Source organism: Epinephelus moara, chromosome 6 (genome assembly GCF_006386435.1).
Source record: "Epinephelus moara isolate mb chromosome 6, YSFRI_EMoa_1.0, whole genome shotgun sequence".
NCBI lineage: Eukaryota > Metazoa > Chordata > Actinopteri > Perciformes > Serranidae > Epinephelus > Epinephelus moara.
In genome coordinates, this window is record NC_065511.1 from 31,429,125 (window position 1) to 31,444,347 (window position 15,223).

General features: G+C 40.7%; 3 protein-coding genes across 5 annotated transcripts in view; 1 reads left to right on the plus strand and 2 right to left on the minus strand.

Annotated features, from left to right (window-relative positions):
* The window catches only part of cnot3a (CCR4-NOT transcription complex, subunit 3a), a 13,422-nt gene extending 5,465 nt beyond the window's left edge, over positions 1 to 7,957 (minus strand). The window contains exons 1-14 of one of the 3 annotated variants that reach the window (XM_050047830.1): positions 7,818 to 7,957; positions 7,113 to 7,183; positions 6,882 to 6,949; positions 6,711 to 6,785; positions 6,498 to 6,587; positions 6,251 to 6,379; positions 5,993 to 6,088; positions 5,611 to 5,830; positions 4,750 to 4,883; positions 4,484 to 4,540; positions 3,261 to 4,194; positions 3,057 to 3,162; positions 2,820 to 2,961; positions 1,305 to 1,404 (exon numbers count right to left, since the gene is read on the minus strand). In XM_050047830.1, coding sequence (XP_049903787.1) covers positions 1,305 to 1,404; positions 2,820 to 2,961; positions 3,057 to 3,162; positions 3,261 to 4,194; positions 4,484 to 4,540; positions 4,750 to 4,883; positions 5,611 to 5,830; positions 5,993 to 6,088; positions 6,251 to 6,379; positions 6,498 to 6,587; positions 6,711 to 6,785; positions 6,882 to 6,949; positions 7,113 to 7,137 — 2,176 coding nt within the window. In that variant the 5' untranslated portion in view covers positions 7,138 to 7,183; positions 7,818 to 7,957. Of the gene's footprint in view, positions 1 to 1,295; positions 1,405 to 2,819; positions 2,962 to 3,056; positions 3,163 to 3,260; positions 4,195 to 4,483; positions 4,541 to 4,749; positions 4,884 to 5,610; positions 5,831 to 5,992; positions 6,089 to 6,250; positions 6,380 to 6,497; positions 6,588 to 6,710; positions 6,786 to 6,881; positions 6,950 to 7,112; positions 7,184 to 7,817 lie in introns of all 3 variants that reach the window. The other 2 variants (XM_050047829.1, XM_050047831.1) reach the window with 2 other exon arrangements.
* Positions 7,958 to 8,521: 564 nt separating this feature from the next.
* tfpt (TCF3 (E2A) fusion partner) lies at positions 8,522 to 12,829 on the minus strand. The gene is made up of 7 exons (XM_050047868.1): positions 12,690 to 12,829; positions 11,680 to 11,781; positions 10,951 to 11,073; positions 10,516 to 10,586; positions 10,365 to 10,434; positions 9,239 to 9,400; positions 8,522 to 9,036 (listed from the first exon to the last, which is right to left on the minus strand). Exons 2-7 carry the CDS (start codon positions 11,779 to 11,781, stop codon positions 8,962 to 8,964), a joined length of 603 nt encoding a protein of 200 aa, XP_049903825.1. The 5' UTR covers positions 12,690 to 12,829; the 3' UTR covers positions 8,522 to 8,961.
* An 84-nt stretch (positions 12,830 to 12,913) lies between these two features.
* ndufa3 (NADH:ubiquinone oxidoreductase subunit A3) lies at positions 12,914 to 15,089 on the plus strand. Its single transcript, XM_050047875.1, has 4 exons — positions 12,914 to 13,020; positions 13,275 to 13,349; positions 13,818 to 13,895; positions 14,893 to 15,089. Exons 1-4 carry the CDS (start codon positions 12,918 to 12,920, stop codon positions 14,982 to 14,984), a joined length of 348 nt encoding a protein of 115 aa, XP_049903832.1. The 5' UTR covers positions 12,914 to 12,917; the 3' UTR covers positions 14,985 to 15,089.
* Positions 15,090 to 15,223: the final 134 nt, after the last annotated feature.

Below are 15,223 nucleotides of genomic sequence, written 5' to 3' on the forward strand. Positions count from 1 at the left end.
AAGGGCGAGGAGAGGGGCTCATTTGATTGGTGTGATGTGTGTAAAACCCACTCCACGCCTTCTCTCCTCCCTCTTTCCGACTTGTGCAGGTAGGAGGGACGGAGGTGGGAAAGAGGAGTAGCTGTGCACGGTGTGCCAAACTTGCAAAATCCGCCTGGCCACACCTAGTTGGCGAAGCACAGGTGCGCTGCGCCCCCGCCGCGCCCGGTCTGCGAAACTAGAGCCCAACGTATCATTACTTAGTCATAGTATATAGTATTCTGGTGTTTGCTGTTTACATATAACTAGACTCGCTGCCATTATTCATTGTGTGTCATTTTACCCTGTAACTTTGTCTTTAATTGCTCTGGTATGGTTCATATTTTTACTTCTACTCTTACAATAGCCAGGAGACGTGATCACATCTCTCCAGTTTCAGCCTAGAACAGGCTTTTTAGAATAGATTTTAAGATTTTACTGATTACTTTTAAGGCTTTTCATGGCCTATCTTTAAGCTTTATTTCCGACCTCCGAGTACTGTACATGCCAGGATGGACTTTGAGGTTCTCCGGCAGAGGTCATTTGTCTGTTCCAGAGGTCCGTCTGAAAACTAAAGGGGACAGAGCGTTTGCTGTCAGGCCCCGAGGCTCTGGAACAATTTGTCTGAGGAAATCAGGGCGGCCGAATCAGTGATCTCTTTTAAGTCCCTTCTTAAAACATACTTTTATCGGAGAGCCTTTCCTGATTTTACTTGAGTTTTAAGTTCATTTAAACTTTTATTTCCTCAGTCTTTATACACCAAAGTTTTTATCAGTTTTTTTAAAGTCGTTTTCATGTCTTTTCTGTTTTAATTATTGACATGTAAAGCACTTTGTAACTCTGTTTGAAAAGCGCTTTACAAATAAAGATAATTATTATCATTATATAGTTCTTATTTTATTTCTTCCTATTCTATATTTAATTTCTTTTTATTTGTTTTTATCTCCATTTATCTGTACTTATATCCATCTTTGTGCTACTGTAACACCTGAATTTACTCTCTGGGGATCAATAAAGACTTATACTATCTTATCTTAACTTATCTTATATTAATGCATCTTACCTAATCTTATCCTATCTTATAACATCTTATAGCATCTTATCTTATTGCAGCTGTTGCAAAGTGCTTTGGAGTAAAAACATCAGCCAGTTATCACAAATGTAAGGTCCCTTCCTCCTCAGTAATTAGTCAGTGTACAAGTGACAGAGGTTTTACAGAGTAAAATTGTGAGCTCATTATTCTTCACAAATTATGTGTAGAAAAAAAAATGTCTGACCGTTCCGACCTCTGTCTGTTAGGTGCAGGTTGGAAATCTCTCCATCCAGACCTGATCCCAGCGCTGCTCTCTCAGCCATCGCCTTCAAAGAACTGAGAGGCTCAGGGGCCTGAGAAGAAAAAGGGAAAACAAATCATGAGAACCAACTATTACAGCTGCTATATTGATATACAACAGTCAGAGTTGCCTCCACTGAAACATCACCTCCTGCCTAAAATGATGCACCCACATCCAGCAACAGGTATCGACAATGATATGTATTAGACACACTGGGAAATGCATTGAAAAGAGACTAAATTCAGCAGCTGATCTAAATAAATAGTAATAAATGTTTTCTAGCACACACCATATCACATTCAATGATCAATAGTTTTATAATACATTCTGTACTGATACATTGTCCAACACTGCATTGTTCATAGCGCTTGCAGTGAGAATGAGAATTGGGCATACGCTTTAGTAAGTCCAAATATATCTTGGCATGACATGATTTCAATCTAAATGTTGCACTGAGTGAGTGTGGGCTTCTGTGTTTGGTATAAATGAGGCCCAGAACAGAGGTTTGTGGGCAGCCAGGCTTATTCTAATAATGCTATTTACAGCCGAGCACATCAACGTGCTCCAGTAATGCACCAAACAAGAAGCACCTCAAACCCACCAATGCCAGCATCGCCACTGGGTCATGTGAAAATAATCAAGTTGTGTGGATCATTTTTCAATCTTGAGCATCCATGTGCATTATAGTAAGGGATGCTGGATGGTGTAATATCAGGATACAGTGATCAGAAGTCTCCCTTTTTGCAATATGAGAGCAGATACTCTGTAATAATTAGTATAGAAAGCTTTTTATCCAACAGTCTGACATCTGTCTCATAATCTCAACCAGCTTGCTTTTCTTGTTTGCCAGTAAACTCTCATTACGCCTTCGCGCGGCGCATTTAAGGGCGAGGAGAGGGGCTCATTTGATTGGTGTGATGTGTGTAAAACCCACTCCACACCTTCTCTCCTCCCTCTTTCCGACTTGTGCAGGTAGGAGGGACGGAGGTGGGAAAGAGGAGTAGCTGCGCCAGGCGCACAGTGTGCCAAACTTGCAAAATCCGCCTGGCCACACCCAGCTGGAGTCAGCTGAAGAGACTGCAAATAATCTTGCTGTTTCACACCTCAAATTCTGGCTACTTAATTACACCAATATGTGATTCCGACTAAAGACTACAGCCGTATTTCCACCAAACACATACCGGATCTGTGCAGTGAGTCCTTCTTTAACAAGACTGACAATTGTCTCCATCAACAGACTTCAGTGTTTCTGGTTTCACCTAATAACGTAGGATCACTGTGCTAGGTATCTTAACAAAGGGGTAACCAGAATACAGGATGGAAGGGAGTTGTTCAAATGGTACCATCAGCAACTTTTGACAATGGAAAGCCGCAAAAATAACCTTTCAAATTTGTAACAATCTGAACTGAACCGGACTGCTTGGTGGAGACGAGGCTTAAGTCTATCTCACTGTTTCGGTCCCTTACCTTGAGCGCTTCAGAGGCCTGTGTGTAGGAGTGGGGCCCGTTGAGAAGGCTCCCTCCTCCAGGTGTGCTGTCTGAGAACGAGGGGGACGGAGAGCTGGGAGGCAGGGTGATGGAGCTGATTAAACTGGGACCATTGTCCATCCTGCAGCAAGTACAGCGGGAACAACAGGGAGACAAATTAACAACTACTATGTAAAGAATAAGAAGAAGCAATGAAGTAACACACAAATAACTCACGGCTGACTGGTTGAAGAACTGAGAGACGAGGGTTGGCTGCTTTGTGACTGGCTCGGTGTGCTTAGAGCTGATTCTGTGGAGCTCTCTGCCACTACAGCACTGTAACCTGAGGACAGGTGGGGGAAAAGTTAAGACAAATTTAGAATGAGACAACAACATTGACTTAAACAGACGAGTCAAGAGCCACACAACAAGTTAACATACTTGTGCTTCCATTTTGCTTTAGTCCACTTGGTGGTCTAGCAGGAGCTGCATTTACCCCTACTCCTCCAACCACGCCGACATTTCCTCCATTGCCACCCATCATGCCAACTACTCCGGGAGTAGTGCTGACAGGACTCGGGGGCACCTGAGAGGCACCGGGGGCTACATTTTGCCCAGGAACCAGACCCATAATACTCCCGCTCAAAGAGCTGTGGGCCGGACTGGAACCTAACAAACCGAGCCCTATCCCCGCCCCGTTGGTGGTGACTCCACTGGAGCCAGAGGTGGGAATGGAAGTGCTGCTCTCTACTGAAATGCTGGACTGGGTGGTGCTGCTCAAACCCAAGCCTCCTGATGCTGCTGCCTGAGCGTAAGGGGCAGGTGTGGAGCCTGAAATGAGCCCTGCCATTGTGTTTAAAGGAGAGGGGTGGCCACCAAGCCCTAAACCAGACATTTGGTTGGCACTGCTGGTCCCCGTCAAGCCAATTTTGCTCAATCCTAGTCCTAGCCCGAGTCCCAAACTGGATGCCGGGGAGGGCACGGATGTGAGCTGAGACTGAGAGTTAGGAGCTGATGAGCTGGGTGTGCTGGGTGTAGGGAGAGAGGGAGCAGTTGAGGCTGGGAGTAGAGGGTTGCTGGGCGGGCTGGGGGTGTTGTTTGAAGGGGCAGAGGGTTTTGTCTGAGGTGGCTGCTGCTGTTGTTGCTGCTGCGGTTGGTTTGGCGGTTGAGGTTGTTGCTGCTGTTGTGCAGGTTGATGCTGATGTTGCTGCACCGCACTGCTGAAGCTCCCTATAAGACTGCTGCTTGTGGGAACTGCGGGAATGCCTCCGACAACACTCGCCATGGACACGAGGGAGGAGGATGAGGAGGACCCAGAGGTGGTGGAGGAAGAGAAGGAAGATAGCAAGGATGGGGTGCCGTTCTTCACAGGTGACTGAAAATGAAAAAGCACCAGAAAAAGGCATTTCAGACAAAACTGTCCAGAGGGTAACCACAGCTGTATAAAGTGTACGAGGAGTTTACTGTGAACTATGGACGCCTATATATGCAGATGATGATACAAACTATATCAGAAATCTCCAACCATGGTCCCACAGAGAAAAAGCTTGCTCTGTTTCAGTGCATGAGAACCCTTCAGCTTCCATGCCTCTACAGGACCAAGGGTGAAGAGCGCTGCACTAAACTGTTCATCTACTTGCACAGTACAGATGAGAGCCTCTCACCTGACTAATTTCACTGTCTGTCGATCGTCCCCTTTTCTTATCGTCCTCTGAGTTCTCCTATAGGAGGAGATACCTTGATATGACAATCCACTTTTGAAATGTTGATTCAGCAAACTAGTCAGTGGATTACAACACAATGAGGCTTGTAGAAGGGTTAACAAAATGCAAACGTATATGTGAAACATTGTGTCAGAATGTACTTTTTCTACCCAGCATCCTTTTATCACACTGACCCAAGTTTTAACAGTACAGACGTAAGAACTTACAGCAGTGCAAGTGGCTGGGGATGGAGGAATGGGTGAAGAGGAGGTTGTGGAAGTGGGAGTGCTGCTGGAGTGAAGATACATCTCATCCTCCACATTGCCCTGACCTGACGGAGAAGTTGCAACTAATGCTGCAGCTGCAAGAGAAAGACAAGACAGAGACAAGCGCCAGATGTTGTTAATAAAACCAACCAGACGTCTGAGTAAAAGCCTCATCTTAAGGGCCCTGACACACCAAGCAGACAGTCAGCAGTAGGTCAATGTCAGGTCGTCGGTTAGCTTCTGTTACCCTAGATTTGCTTTGGCACTAGTCCACCATTGTCAGTTGTTTTTAGCCGATTCAGCATCTTTGACCAGCAGTGGAGCCAGTCGGTGAGAAGAATCATTCTTATTTGCTGTTCTGTGTAAACGAATCAGTGCATGAGAAGAGAAAGCAAACAAACAACTCAAGTCAAAAGGGCGTGAGATTGAAAGAAACATGAGCACTTTAGGAGAAATGGTTTATAGTGGTTTGTGTTATTGTTCGCTAGCACACAAATATATTTTGTTCTTTAAGCCTCGAGTTGTGTTGTTAATGTGTTAACTAGCTAACTAGTGTCTTGAATCTGCCCCGTCTTTCGAGTTCCCTTTCTGAATGACAAATGCAACTGTCACCTGCAGCTATGGAGTTATTTTCTCTCAAACAGGCACAGAACATTCATGCTGGTCAGTCGTTGCCTGTAGTCTTTGTGGTGTGTTCAAGTGCAACTTTTTGGCCGAGACACAGATGACATGAAGCGACACAACAGTCAACCTTCATAACCACTAGCTCTTTGATGTCAGTTTGGTGTGTCTGGGCCTTAACAGCCCATAGTGTCTACTCACGGATGTCTTCCAGGTCTAAGTCGTCATACAAGAACTCATTCTCCTCAAAGTCTGGGTCTTGCGAGGAATCAATGTAGTATTCAACATCATCCTTAATCTTCTGGATGGCATCCACCGGTACTGAGTCATTATCAAGCATTCGTAGAATGGTCTCCAACATGCGAATGTGGAATCGATGCCTCTCAATCAACCGCTTGAGCTCATCAATACGATCTTGCTTCTACATGAAATACAGAAGACGAGCATTTGGTTTCAAACATACATTTCAGCCAAACTTTTACCAGACTACGTAGCACTACACTACACTGGATACCCTGAGGAATTTTTTTTTTTTCAAGTGTGCAGAAATATGCATCCCTGAAAAGAATGAGAGACGACTTACATCTTTATCGCCCTTCTTCTTTCTCGTCTGTACTGATAGGGATTCCACCTCACTTTCAAACTGATCCACCTGCATATTTAGAGTGTCTATTGTATTCTGCAGTGAGGAAGAGGTCAGAAAAAAAGAGCATTAGTGGATTCACTCAATCATTCATCAACAGTTGTAAGTTGTTTTTAGCTTTTGACCATCTTTTTCAAAACTTCATCCAGACAACTTCAGGGAACCAAAATGTTAAACAGGTAATAGTGGATGTATTACTGTTAGCCACTGTCCCGTTTCCTCTTTTTCCCTCTGAGCTGGATCCACTTTCTGAGCAAGCCCCAAGCCTTCTTTAGAGTAGGCTTTTGTTTTTGTTTCACGTTCCACCACCTTGAACCGCTCCATTTGCTAAGAAAAGAAAAATCACATAAGACTTGTTAAGTTTACTGATTTTAATGACTATGTCCAAGATGCTATACTTCACAGAAACAATAAACCTAAAATGAGAGAAGATGGAGACCCATACCGTCTCTATGAGTTTGCGGTTCTCGATTAGCTGCCTTTTGTCTTTGATCTCGTTTGAGGCCACCCATGTTTTTATCTGATCTCTCAATCGCTGGAAAGAGGACAGACAGTGAATATATTTACACAAATGATCAACTTCAAATACATGCATTTTTAATGAAAAGCGCATGTAAACAGACAATGTAAAGGAAATTATGTGCTCATCTTCTCTTACCTGTAGTTTTTTAATCTCTTTCTTGAGGTCAGCCTCATATTTTTCCTTCTGGTTTGCATTGGCTGCATTGTGAAGCTAAAATGAAGACAAATAAAGGAGAAATTTTATGTTTTGCAGCTGCGATTTTAGAAACGGTGCATCCAACAAATGCATGATGCAAAGATCTCTTACCTTTTGCCAGATGTCTTCAAACTGTTCTACACCTTCAGCTACTTTTTTCAAACATCTATCGATCTCACCTGTGGAGATACAAGATGTGGTCCAACATCACAGCGTATTAATCCATGCAACAGGAAAGACTTTGCAAGATTTAGTCAGTCTGAGTCTCTGTGCAGGATGTGAGGCTGGACAGTGTGATGGATTCTATGAAACATCACTGATAAGTTTCACTAACAGTCTTACCTTGTAGTTTTCTCTTGTCAGCCATGGCTCTGACTACGACAATGTCCACATTCCGTCTGTCACACAGTTTGCTATGTAAAGAAAATCAAAAGTGCATTCAAACAAAACACAAATCCCTTCAACAGAGCAATCAGTACATCGTTCCCAGAGAGTGGGACTGACGTTAACTCAGGCTAACTGGTCAGTCAACGTTAGCTGCACAAATACCGTTATCTCTGACAAATTCAAGCACACTTCATACCAGAACTTTTGTTTAGTCGTTTGTCTATCGTTATTTTTTCCTGAACGTGGCTGATCTTGCTGTTACCAATATGAGTGACATGGTTGTCAGCTAAAATTAGCCTGCTAACGTTACTAAGCTAACATTAACACTAGCCAGTATCTTAGCTCGTCCACCTCGCTCGGTTACCAACTAGCCCGTTTCAAAACAAGTACCACAGCGCATATTGATGGATGGAAGTCATATTCATGCATTATTATTAAGGGGTACAGCATAGCTTTTATATTGTGGTTTTGCATTGTGAAAGGCACAATATATCAGAATCCGTTGTAATCGTTAACCTGCTAGCTAATATGGCTAACTGTCTGGCTAGCTAATGCATAAAATGCTAGCTAGCAGCTTAGCTAGCCAGCTAGCCAAATTTAGGAAAAAGGGAAACTGGGTCAACCCGAGCATTTAGATTTATATTTGTTTACGACATTTACCTAGGGTATGGGCTTTCGTTTGTCTTTTTTCAAATACAGCCAAAACTATTTCCAGAAAGTCTTCTTTACTTCCAAATTGTGTTTTCTTTTCGACAAGCTCGCTCACTGTAATGTAGCTGAAGATGGACGGTAGCTAAAATCCCACCTCCGCGTTTAGGCCCCGCCCTAAACCTAATCTGCGAGATCTGATTGGACGGAGCTCACGCCCGTCACTGGGAGACATCCGCTGCACTGGAGCTCTGCCATTGGCTCAGCCGTCTGATGAGTTATGATCGACACAAAACCAAAACTGCATCGGAAATTAGACAATTACAGTATTTTCTAAAAACATTTCATATTTTCATGTAGGTTATTATACGTTTTTATTTTAAATATTAAATTCGTCTATCATTCCATAAATCTAAGTTTTATTCATGCTGAAAACAAACAATAAAATTCCAAGTTGACCTGAAATTGTGATTTTTTTTTAAAATTCTGCCTGAAAGTGAACAACTTCTAAACTAAAGAAACATAATTAAGCAAAAAAATAAATAAATAAATGAATTAATTGGTGATGAAGATGTGAACGTGAATAACAGCAGTGAAATCTTTGTCGGCCTCTGGTCAACATCAGCAAACATAATAAAATGCATAAGGAGGCTTTTTCTAAATATTTGGAAACATTTAAAATGGAAAAAAAGATTTAAAAAAAACATAAAAACATGTCATAAAACAGTCAGACAGTTTATTTCAGCAGTTACTAAAATAAAATCATAAACCATTAAATCACTGATAGTATCCAGGAATGTATTGTTAAGCCACTTATAACACAGGTTTGCAACCTGGCAATAATTGTATCTAGGTTGCCAGATATTTACCAAACAAGGCTGTCCACGATAGTTTGCACAGTCAGTCATAATTATGTGTTGCCATTAACTCTAAGTACAAAATATGACAACAGAAATGATTTAATATACAAAACAAATGTATATACATTATGTACCAGGTGAATAATTGATCTTACATTTATTAAATGTGTTTACAATGTTCAAGTAAAACTACAAATAGTGCAACACCTGGCTGAACAGAGGCAGAGTATCTACTGAACATGAGAGAAACTGGGTGCTCCTTCATCAATGTCATTTCCAGGGCTGCAGTGCAATGATCAGTGAGACAGAGAGGTTGGGCTGGGCATTTCTCCAAACTGTGTCTCTGCCAACACTGACATGTCTGGTTCAGTCTGGGAAGAGAAGCAGAAACTAAGTCAACAGAAAATCAATTGTGCTTATTGACAATTATCTGCATTTTAAACCACCCACGCATCCAAAACTGTAAGTTCATCCAAACCACACACACACACACACACACACACACACACACACTGTAAACTGACCATTGTACTGATACACTGGAAGAGACAGCAGTGGTCCATCTTCACCTACCTGTTGGTCTTTATCCTTCTCTTGCCGTTGAATTCGGTGCCTCCTCCTCTTTGGTCCAGCAACATGATGCATTGCTGCAGGCAAAGTGGAGCCAGAGACACCGTTGAGCCGTTCATCCTCCACTCCAGCAGCAGCAGGATCAAAATGAGCTCCAGGCTCATCCTGAAAAAAAGAACAAGGAAAAAATTTAAAATGTAAAGGCATTAAACGAGCATGAGCACATTCATTTATTATAATACATCAAACAGATCAGCAGACTGGCTGGGTAACTGCCCAGATAGTCTAATAGGGGTGCAGGAGAATATTGATACACTTGAGTATGACATTGTTATGTTTTGTTTTCAGGTACCGCTTCCCACAAACACTATCAATTTTTGATTTTTTTTTTTTTTTTTTTTTTTTTTACCTCAAGAACCAAGAATTACATATACAGGCAATTTTAATTCCTTTGCTCAGATTGCACAAAAAGTAGTGTAATGATGTTAGATGTTGCAGGGACTGTGCTAAATACAGGTGCAGATCCCACAGATGTGATCGCACATATCATAATGTGGTTCTTATACTAGAACAGTTTTTCTAAAACTAGATTTTTTTAAAAATGGCTTTGTATTGCCTTGCTTACAGTATTGCAATATAGCACAATATCTTGAATCGTATCCAATCACATCCTTGAATCATTGCCAAAATCTTGCTAATACACAGGTGTTTATCCTAAGAGGATCCAAGCCCAAAATTGGCTGTGTGTGTTGGGTTTTGGTCATCTGAACTTGAATATCAACAAAATGGAGTTCTGCATTATTTACCTGTTTTGGTGGCCCTGTCCTGTTGAAGGGTCCTGTGTCAAAATCTGGATTAAAGACCTTGATAACTTTTTTCCACAGTGGACATTTTGACTTGCCATAGTAAGAAAACACAGGTATATCTGTGTCTATTATTTTACTTTACACTGTGCTCACATGCTTCATCTTCCAATTAAGGGGGCATACATTTTTGCCCCAGCCTCTCCACAGATTAGTCCACCAATGGTCAACTGCTATTGTTGTAAGTTAATATAATTTTATCCCGCCTAAATCTTTTTCTTCTTTTAAAACTATCACATACAGCCACTTGTTCATCTCATTCTCACCTCTAGAAGTATGGTGAGCTGGGCGTTTCTGTAGTCGTCCCCATGAGCATCTAAAGTCTTCATGAGAAACCTGCAAGATTAACAGAAGGTTAACAGACAGGCCATCAACTGGAAAACACAGAAATTAAGTTGCTGTAATGGGGTCTTTTACCGTCTCTCCTTCTTCAAGCGCCGTGTTATTCTTTGTACTTGATGAAGGCGACCAAGAATCTTCTGATTCACCTAAAAAATGTCACATTTGAAAGGGTGGCAAGGGAGGAACTGACCACAGATACACTATCATATTTGGCTGATATGAGCTTTAAAAAGTAATATCAGTACTAGACTAATATGTGATTGTTGAATTGGGATTTTAAGTAATGCTTTGTAAGTAATGTTTTTAGTAATGCTTACAAAAAACACATTTCTGAAAAGTAGCCTGTTGTGCGCCTGCAGTTGCAGACCTACAACAATCTTGTTAACGATAAGTGTTGGTTTGAAAAAAGTTTGTGGCTAGAAATGATGTAAGAAATTAGGAACTAAATGACAATAAACCCAAATATAACTCATATTTCTTACTCTAACACACTTATATGCATGCTCACACCTGTTCAATTTCTTTACATCTCCTGTTCAGAGCCAGATATTTCCTCTTATCGAGAGCTCTCCTCTCTTCATCCTCCTGTGCTGTACTCTCCAGCAGCTCATTGCCTCCCGGGCCCAGCTCCACCTGGAGAGAAAAAATGTCAGTGTTTTCAGTGCGTTTCAAATGGAACAGTTGTCACAAAAAATCAGTCGCTTAATCTACTACAATTAACTTGTGTTGCCTAATAGTGTAGCAGTATTATTAGTGCAAAAAAAACACATTACAGACATCTACACTGCAAAATAATGGTGTCATTGTGTTCCTACTTTGATCTGAAATACCATTCTGTGTCATTAACGCATATGATACCAGTCAGAAATTACCGTCAACCCCAGCAGATCCTTGCTGCACCCACTAAGCTACATACATTTGACCACAGCTACACAAAACACTCTAAACTCAAATATAATTAGATAATATAATACAATATAATTAGAAGTGTCTGTCACAACTACGAAATAAGATTTTGGTAAGATTGTGGCGTGCATAGGTCACACTGATGGCATATTTCAATGAGATGTTGGCTTTTTAGGCCAATCCATGCAAAGAGGTTGTGTTGAAACTGGTAATATTTGGCACTTTTACATAACAGTATGTGCAATGCTTCTCATTTTATGGCACAGGGAGCACTGGCTACTCGATGACTCACATCAGCATCACCATTACCTTGACCATTAAAATTAACACTACCTCTCCTGGTCCCAGCTCCACACCACCAGGCTCCAGCTCCGCCTCCAGGATGTGTCCTCCAAACAGAGGAGGCAGAGCCAAACCAGAGAAATCCTCCATCATCTAGAGAAGAAGAGAGAGAAGATTCTGTTATTATAAAAAACACTTTTATAAAATAATTTATGCACATAAAATATATATGAGTACAAATTCACAATACCTCTGCCAGTTTTAATGATCATTTTTAGGAATGTATAGCCGTGGAAGAAGAAAAAGTTGCAATTCAACTGTGTGAAATAGTCCTGCATTTAAATTCTTATTTAGGTAAAATTATTAGCATCGAAATATACTTAAAAGTATCAAAAGTAAAAGTGCTCAGTATGCAGGATTCCCTATTTTAAAACCATATATATATATGATACTACAAATGTATTTTATTTTTGTTTTATTTAACCAGGAAGTCCCATTGACATTGAAAATCTTAGGTAGCAGCCAATCAAAACTAAATAAAATAAAATAAAATGCAACAAATACAACATAAAATACAAATATCCACGATATAACAACTATTCATGCATAGTGGCCTCACAAGGAAAACAAGCACATGTCTCTATCACCACATTCTTTATGATGCCCTTAAGTTCATCAATGGATATAACTGTTTCTAATCATAAGTAGTGATGCATTAAAGCGTCACTAATGTTGCAGCTAGTTAAGGTGGTGCTAATTTTAATTACTTTATGTTCTGCTGGGTAAAGTACAATATTTGCCTCTTGAATGTAGGGGAATAGACGTATATAGAAACATAAAATAGAAAGACAGGGGTAAAGTATCGTTAAATTGTACTTAAGTACAGTACTTGAGTAAATATATTTGGTTAACGTTCATTTTCACCACTGGTCATTCATCAGTGGTAACTTAGGACGGGCAGCGACGTTTTTAAGTGAATTAACTGAGTAAATAAAGCCCTTATATCATTAATAACGGACTACCATAAGATGCAGCATGCTATAATTCTAACTAATACTTACATTTATGAATGATTAAGTCCAAAATCACTGGTGCTCAGCAGCTGCTGTGTCCTGCGGGGATAAAACTGAACTACAAACCGTCTAATAATAACAATCTATAGACTGTGTGTACGTCTATAGTCTGTTAGCTGTCGGTTAGCTAAACGCGTTTACTAACATTATACTTTACAAAAATCAAATATTAAGCGAAGCAGGGGAAGCTGTCCTCCCATTCTCGTCGATGAGCTCATGTTTTTATGCGACAGGCGCAGAAATAATACGTCATTCAGTGATTACTACATTTCCCATGAGCACCCGCTCTGGGTTGATACTACACAAGACAACATGGCGGGTATGTGGCTAGTTTCTCGTCTTTTGTACAAACATTCAGTGAAATTAGGTCTATTAAGACCTCTATATGGCATAAATAAATGCTGTGATGTTTTTAAATTACGCTCACGATGACTCGGAGTTATTTTAACACAATGATATTCATTCATAATAAAACAAAAAACGTGACCTTGGATGTGTTGCTAACGGTGGCTAACGTTAGCTAACCGTCACCTGTGGAGGGTTTTCACCTGTGTGTTGTTATTTTATCCGCAGGACTCGCAGCGTTCCTGAAAAACGCATGGAACAAGGAGCCTGTTATCCTGGTGTCCTGCGGGATTGGACTGTTGGGTCAGTAGTAAACCGCTTCCTACATTAGCTAAGAATTGGTGTGGCAGAAAGAGAGCACCAGACTGCACAACTTGATTTATCGTCATGTCAGTAAAAGCATCATAGTATGAAAGAGAGTTAGCTGTATGCCAAGTGCTGGACCCATAAGGCTCTACTGTCACATTAAAGAGTAATAATCCCAAACATGACTTAAAAACACCACTTACCGTTTCTCCATTCGACAATTGAAATTAAATTAAATTACATATAGCCAAAATTACAGCATCATCATTAGATAAGCATATATAACGTCGCTACTCTGCTACCAGAAGCAAAAAAACCCTACATGTGATAGTGAATATATTATGGTGTGATGCTTTTAGGTCTCTCTACATATTCAGAGCTTGTGGGGAACTTATAATGTGGGATATAAAGTGTAATTAATATACTGTTTGTAAACTTAACTCAAATGTGTATATCCATCCTCAGGTCTTGCTCTTCCAGTAATCAGCCCCCTGACAAAGTATACAGGAATGATCAATGAGGCTGTGCCATACAACTACCCAGGTAAACACTGTTCACACTGATCATTTTGCATTTGGCTGGGTGTTCTTTAACAAATTATGATACCAGTACCAATACCAGCAGTGTTGTGCATGTTCACACTTCTCAGGAGCTATCTCGAAGTTCAGTCAACACTGATTAAAATTAAATAGTTTACATTTGATCTTGTGATCATTATTTAGTCGCAGATATTTCTCAAGACTGGCTTGATGCTTCAACTCAGTGTGTTGTTTGTGAATTTGTTACCGATGTGGCTGATGTTTTTCAGACCTGGTGGTCTGTACTGATTTGCTCATAAAAGTCAGTTGCCAGTTGCACGAGCCATGCTGGTGTTGTGTTGATGGATGTTCTTCTGTCAAAGTGCTTCCGTCCTGTTAAAATGTGTCACACCTTCCTCTGTGGTTAGTGAAAGACAAAGGGTTGATTCAGTGTCAGGTAACTTAGGGGGAAACCCATATTGTCAGGGAAACAGTCTTAGACACAACACGGGCATGCTGGATTGCCATAAAACGATACCAATAGAGAACTTCATTAGATACCTTTTTTCCTGCTTCATTTGATACTTATCATGTGATTGGAAGCATTTGGTTGGTTAAATACTGCCATACTTTTTAACGTTGTGGTGGCACCTCAGCATGCTGAACTGCCATCTGAACATCCTCAAATACACTGTGCTCGACTTCACCACACCACAGACTGTATGGGATGTAGTCGCTGTGGTAGTGGTCCAATTGCATGTTGCATGAAATCAAATAACACAAAACCATACAAATAGTCATTTTTTTTCTAGATCTGGGTACAAAAGGGTGGAATACAGGTATTGTTTTACTAGAGAGGGTTTGACAATATTTACTTATTTTTATAGACATCAAGTACCAATACCCAGCCTTATTGTTACAGCAGGTTGTGTCTGTGTGTCACTGAAAGATGCTACAATGTGCAACGTTAACCTCTGTGTGATCAAATAATAACATTTGTCTTCCTTACGTTCCCAATGCAGTCCCTGTGCGAGATGATGGAAACATGCCTGATGTCCCTTCTCATCCAAGTGAACCAAAAGGACCCAACTTGGACTGGCTTAAAAAGTTCTAACTTCACATGTGCATGATCAAAACTTGTGCCGTTCCTCTTGTTCATATGTGTCTGCATAGCTGCTCCAACTATCAATGTCCTGCAATAAAGATTTATTTAATTCTACTTCTGTGCCACATTGTTTGGTTTGAATGCAGTCAATAACATTTGCACTGAGTTCGTGTTGAACAAGGCTTCAGACTTAAGTTCAAGATTGTTTATTGTGATTTGGACTTTTTGAAAAAGTTTGAAAAAAATAA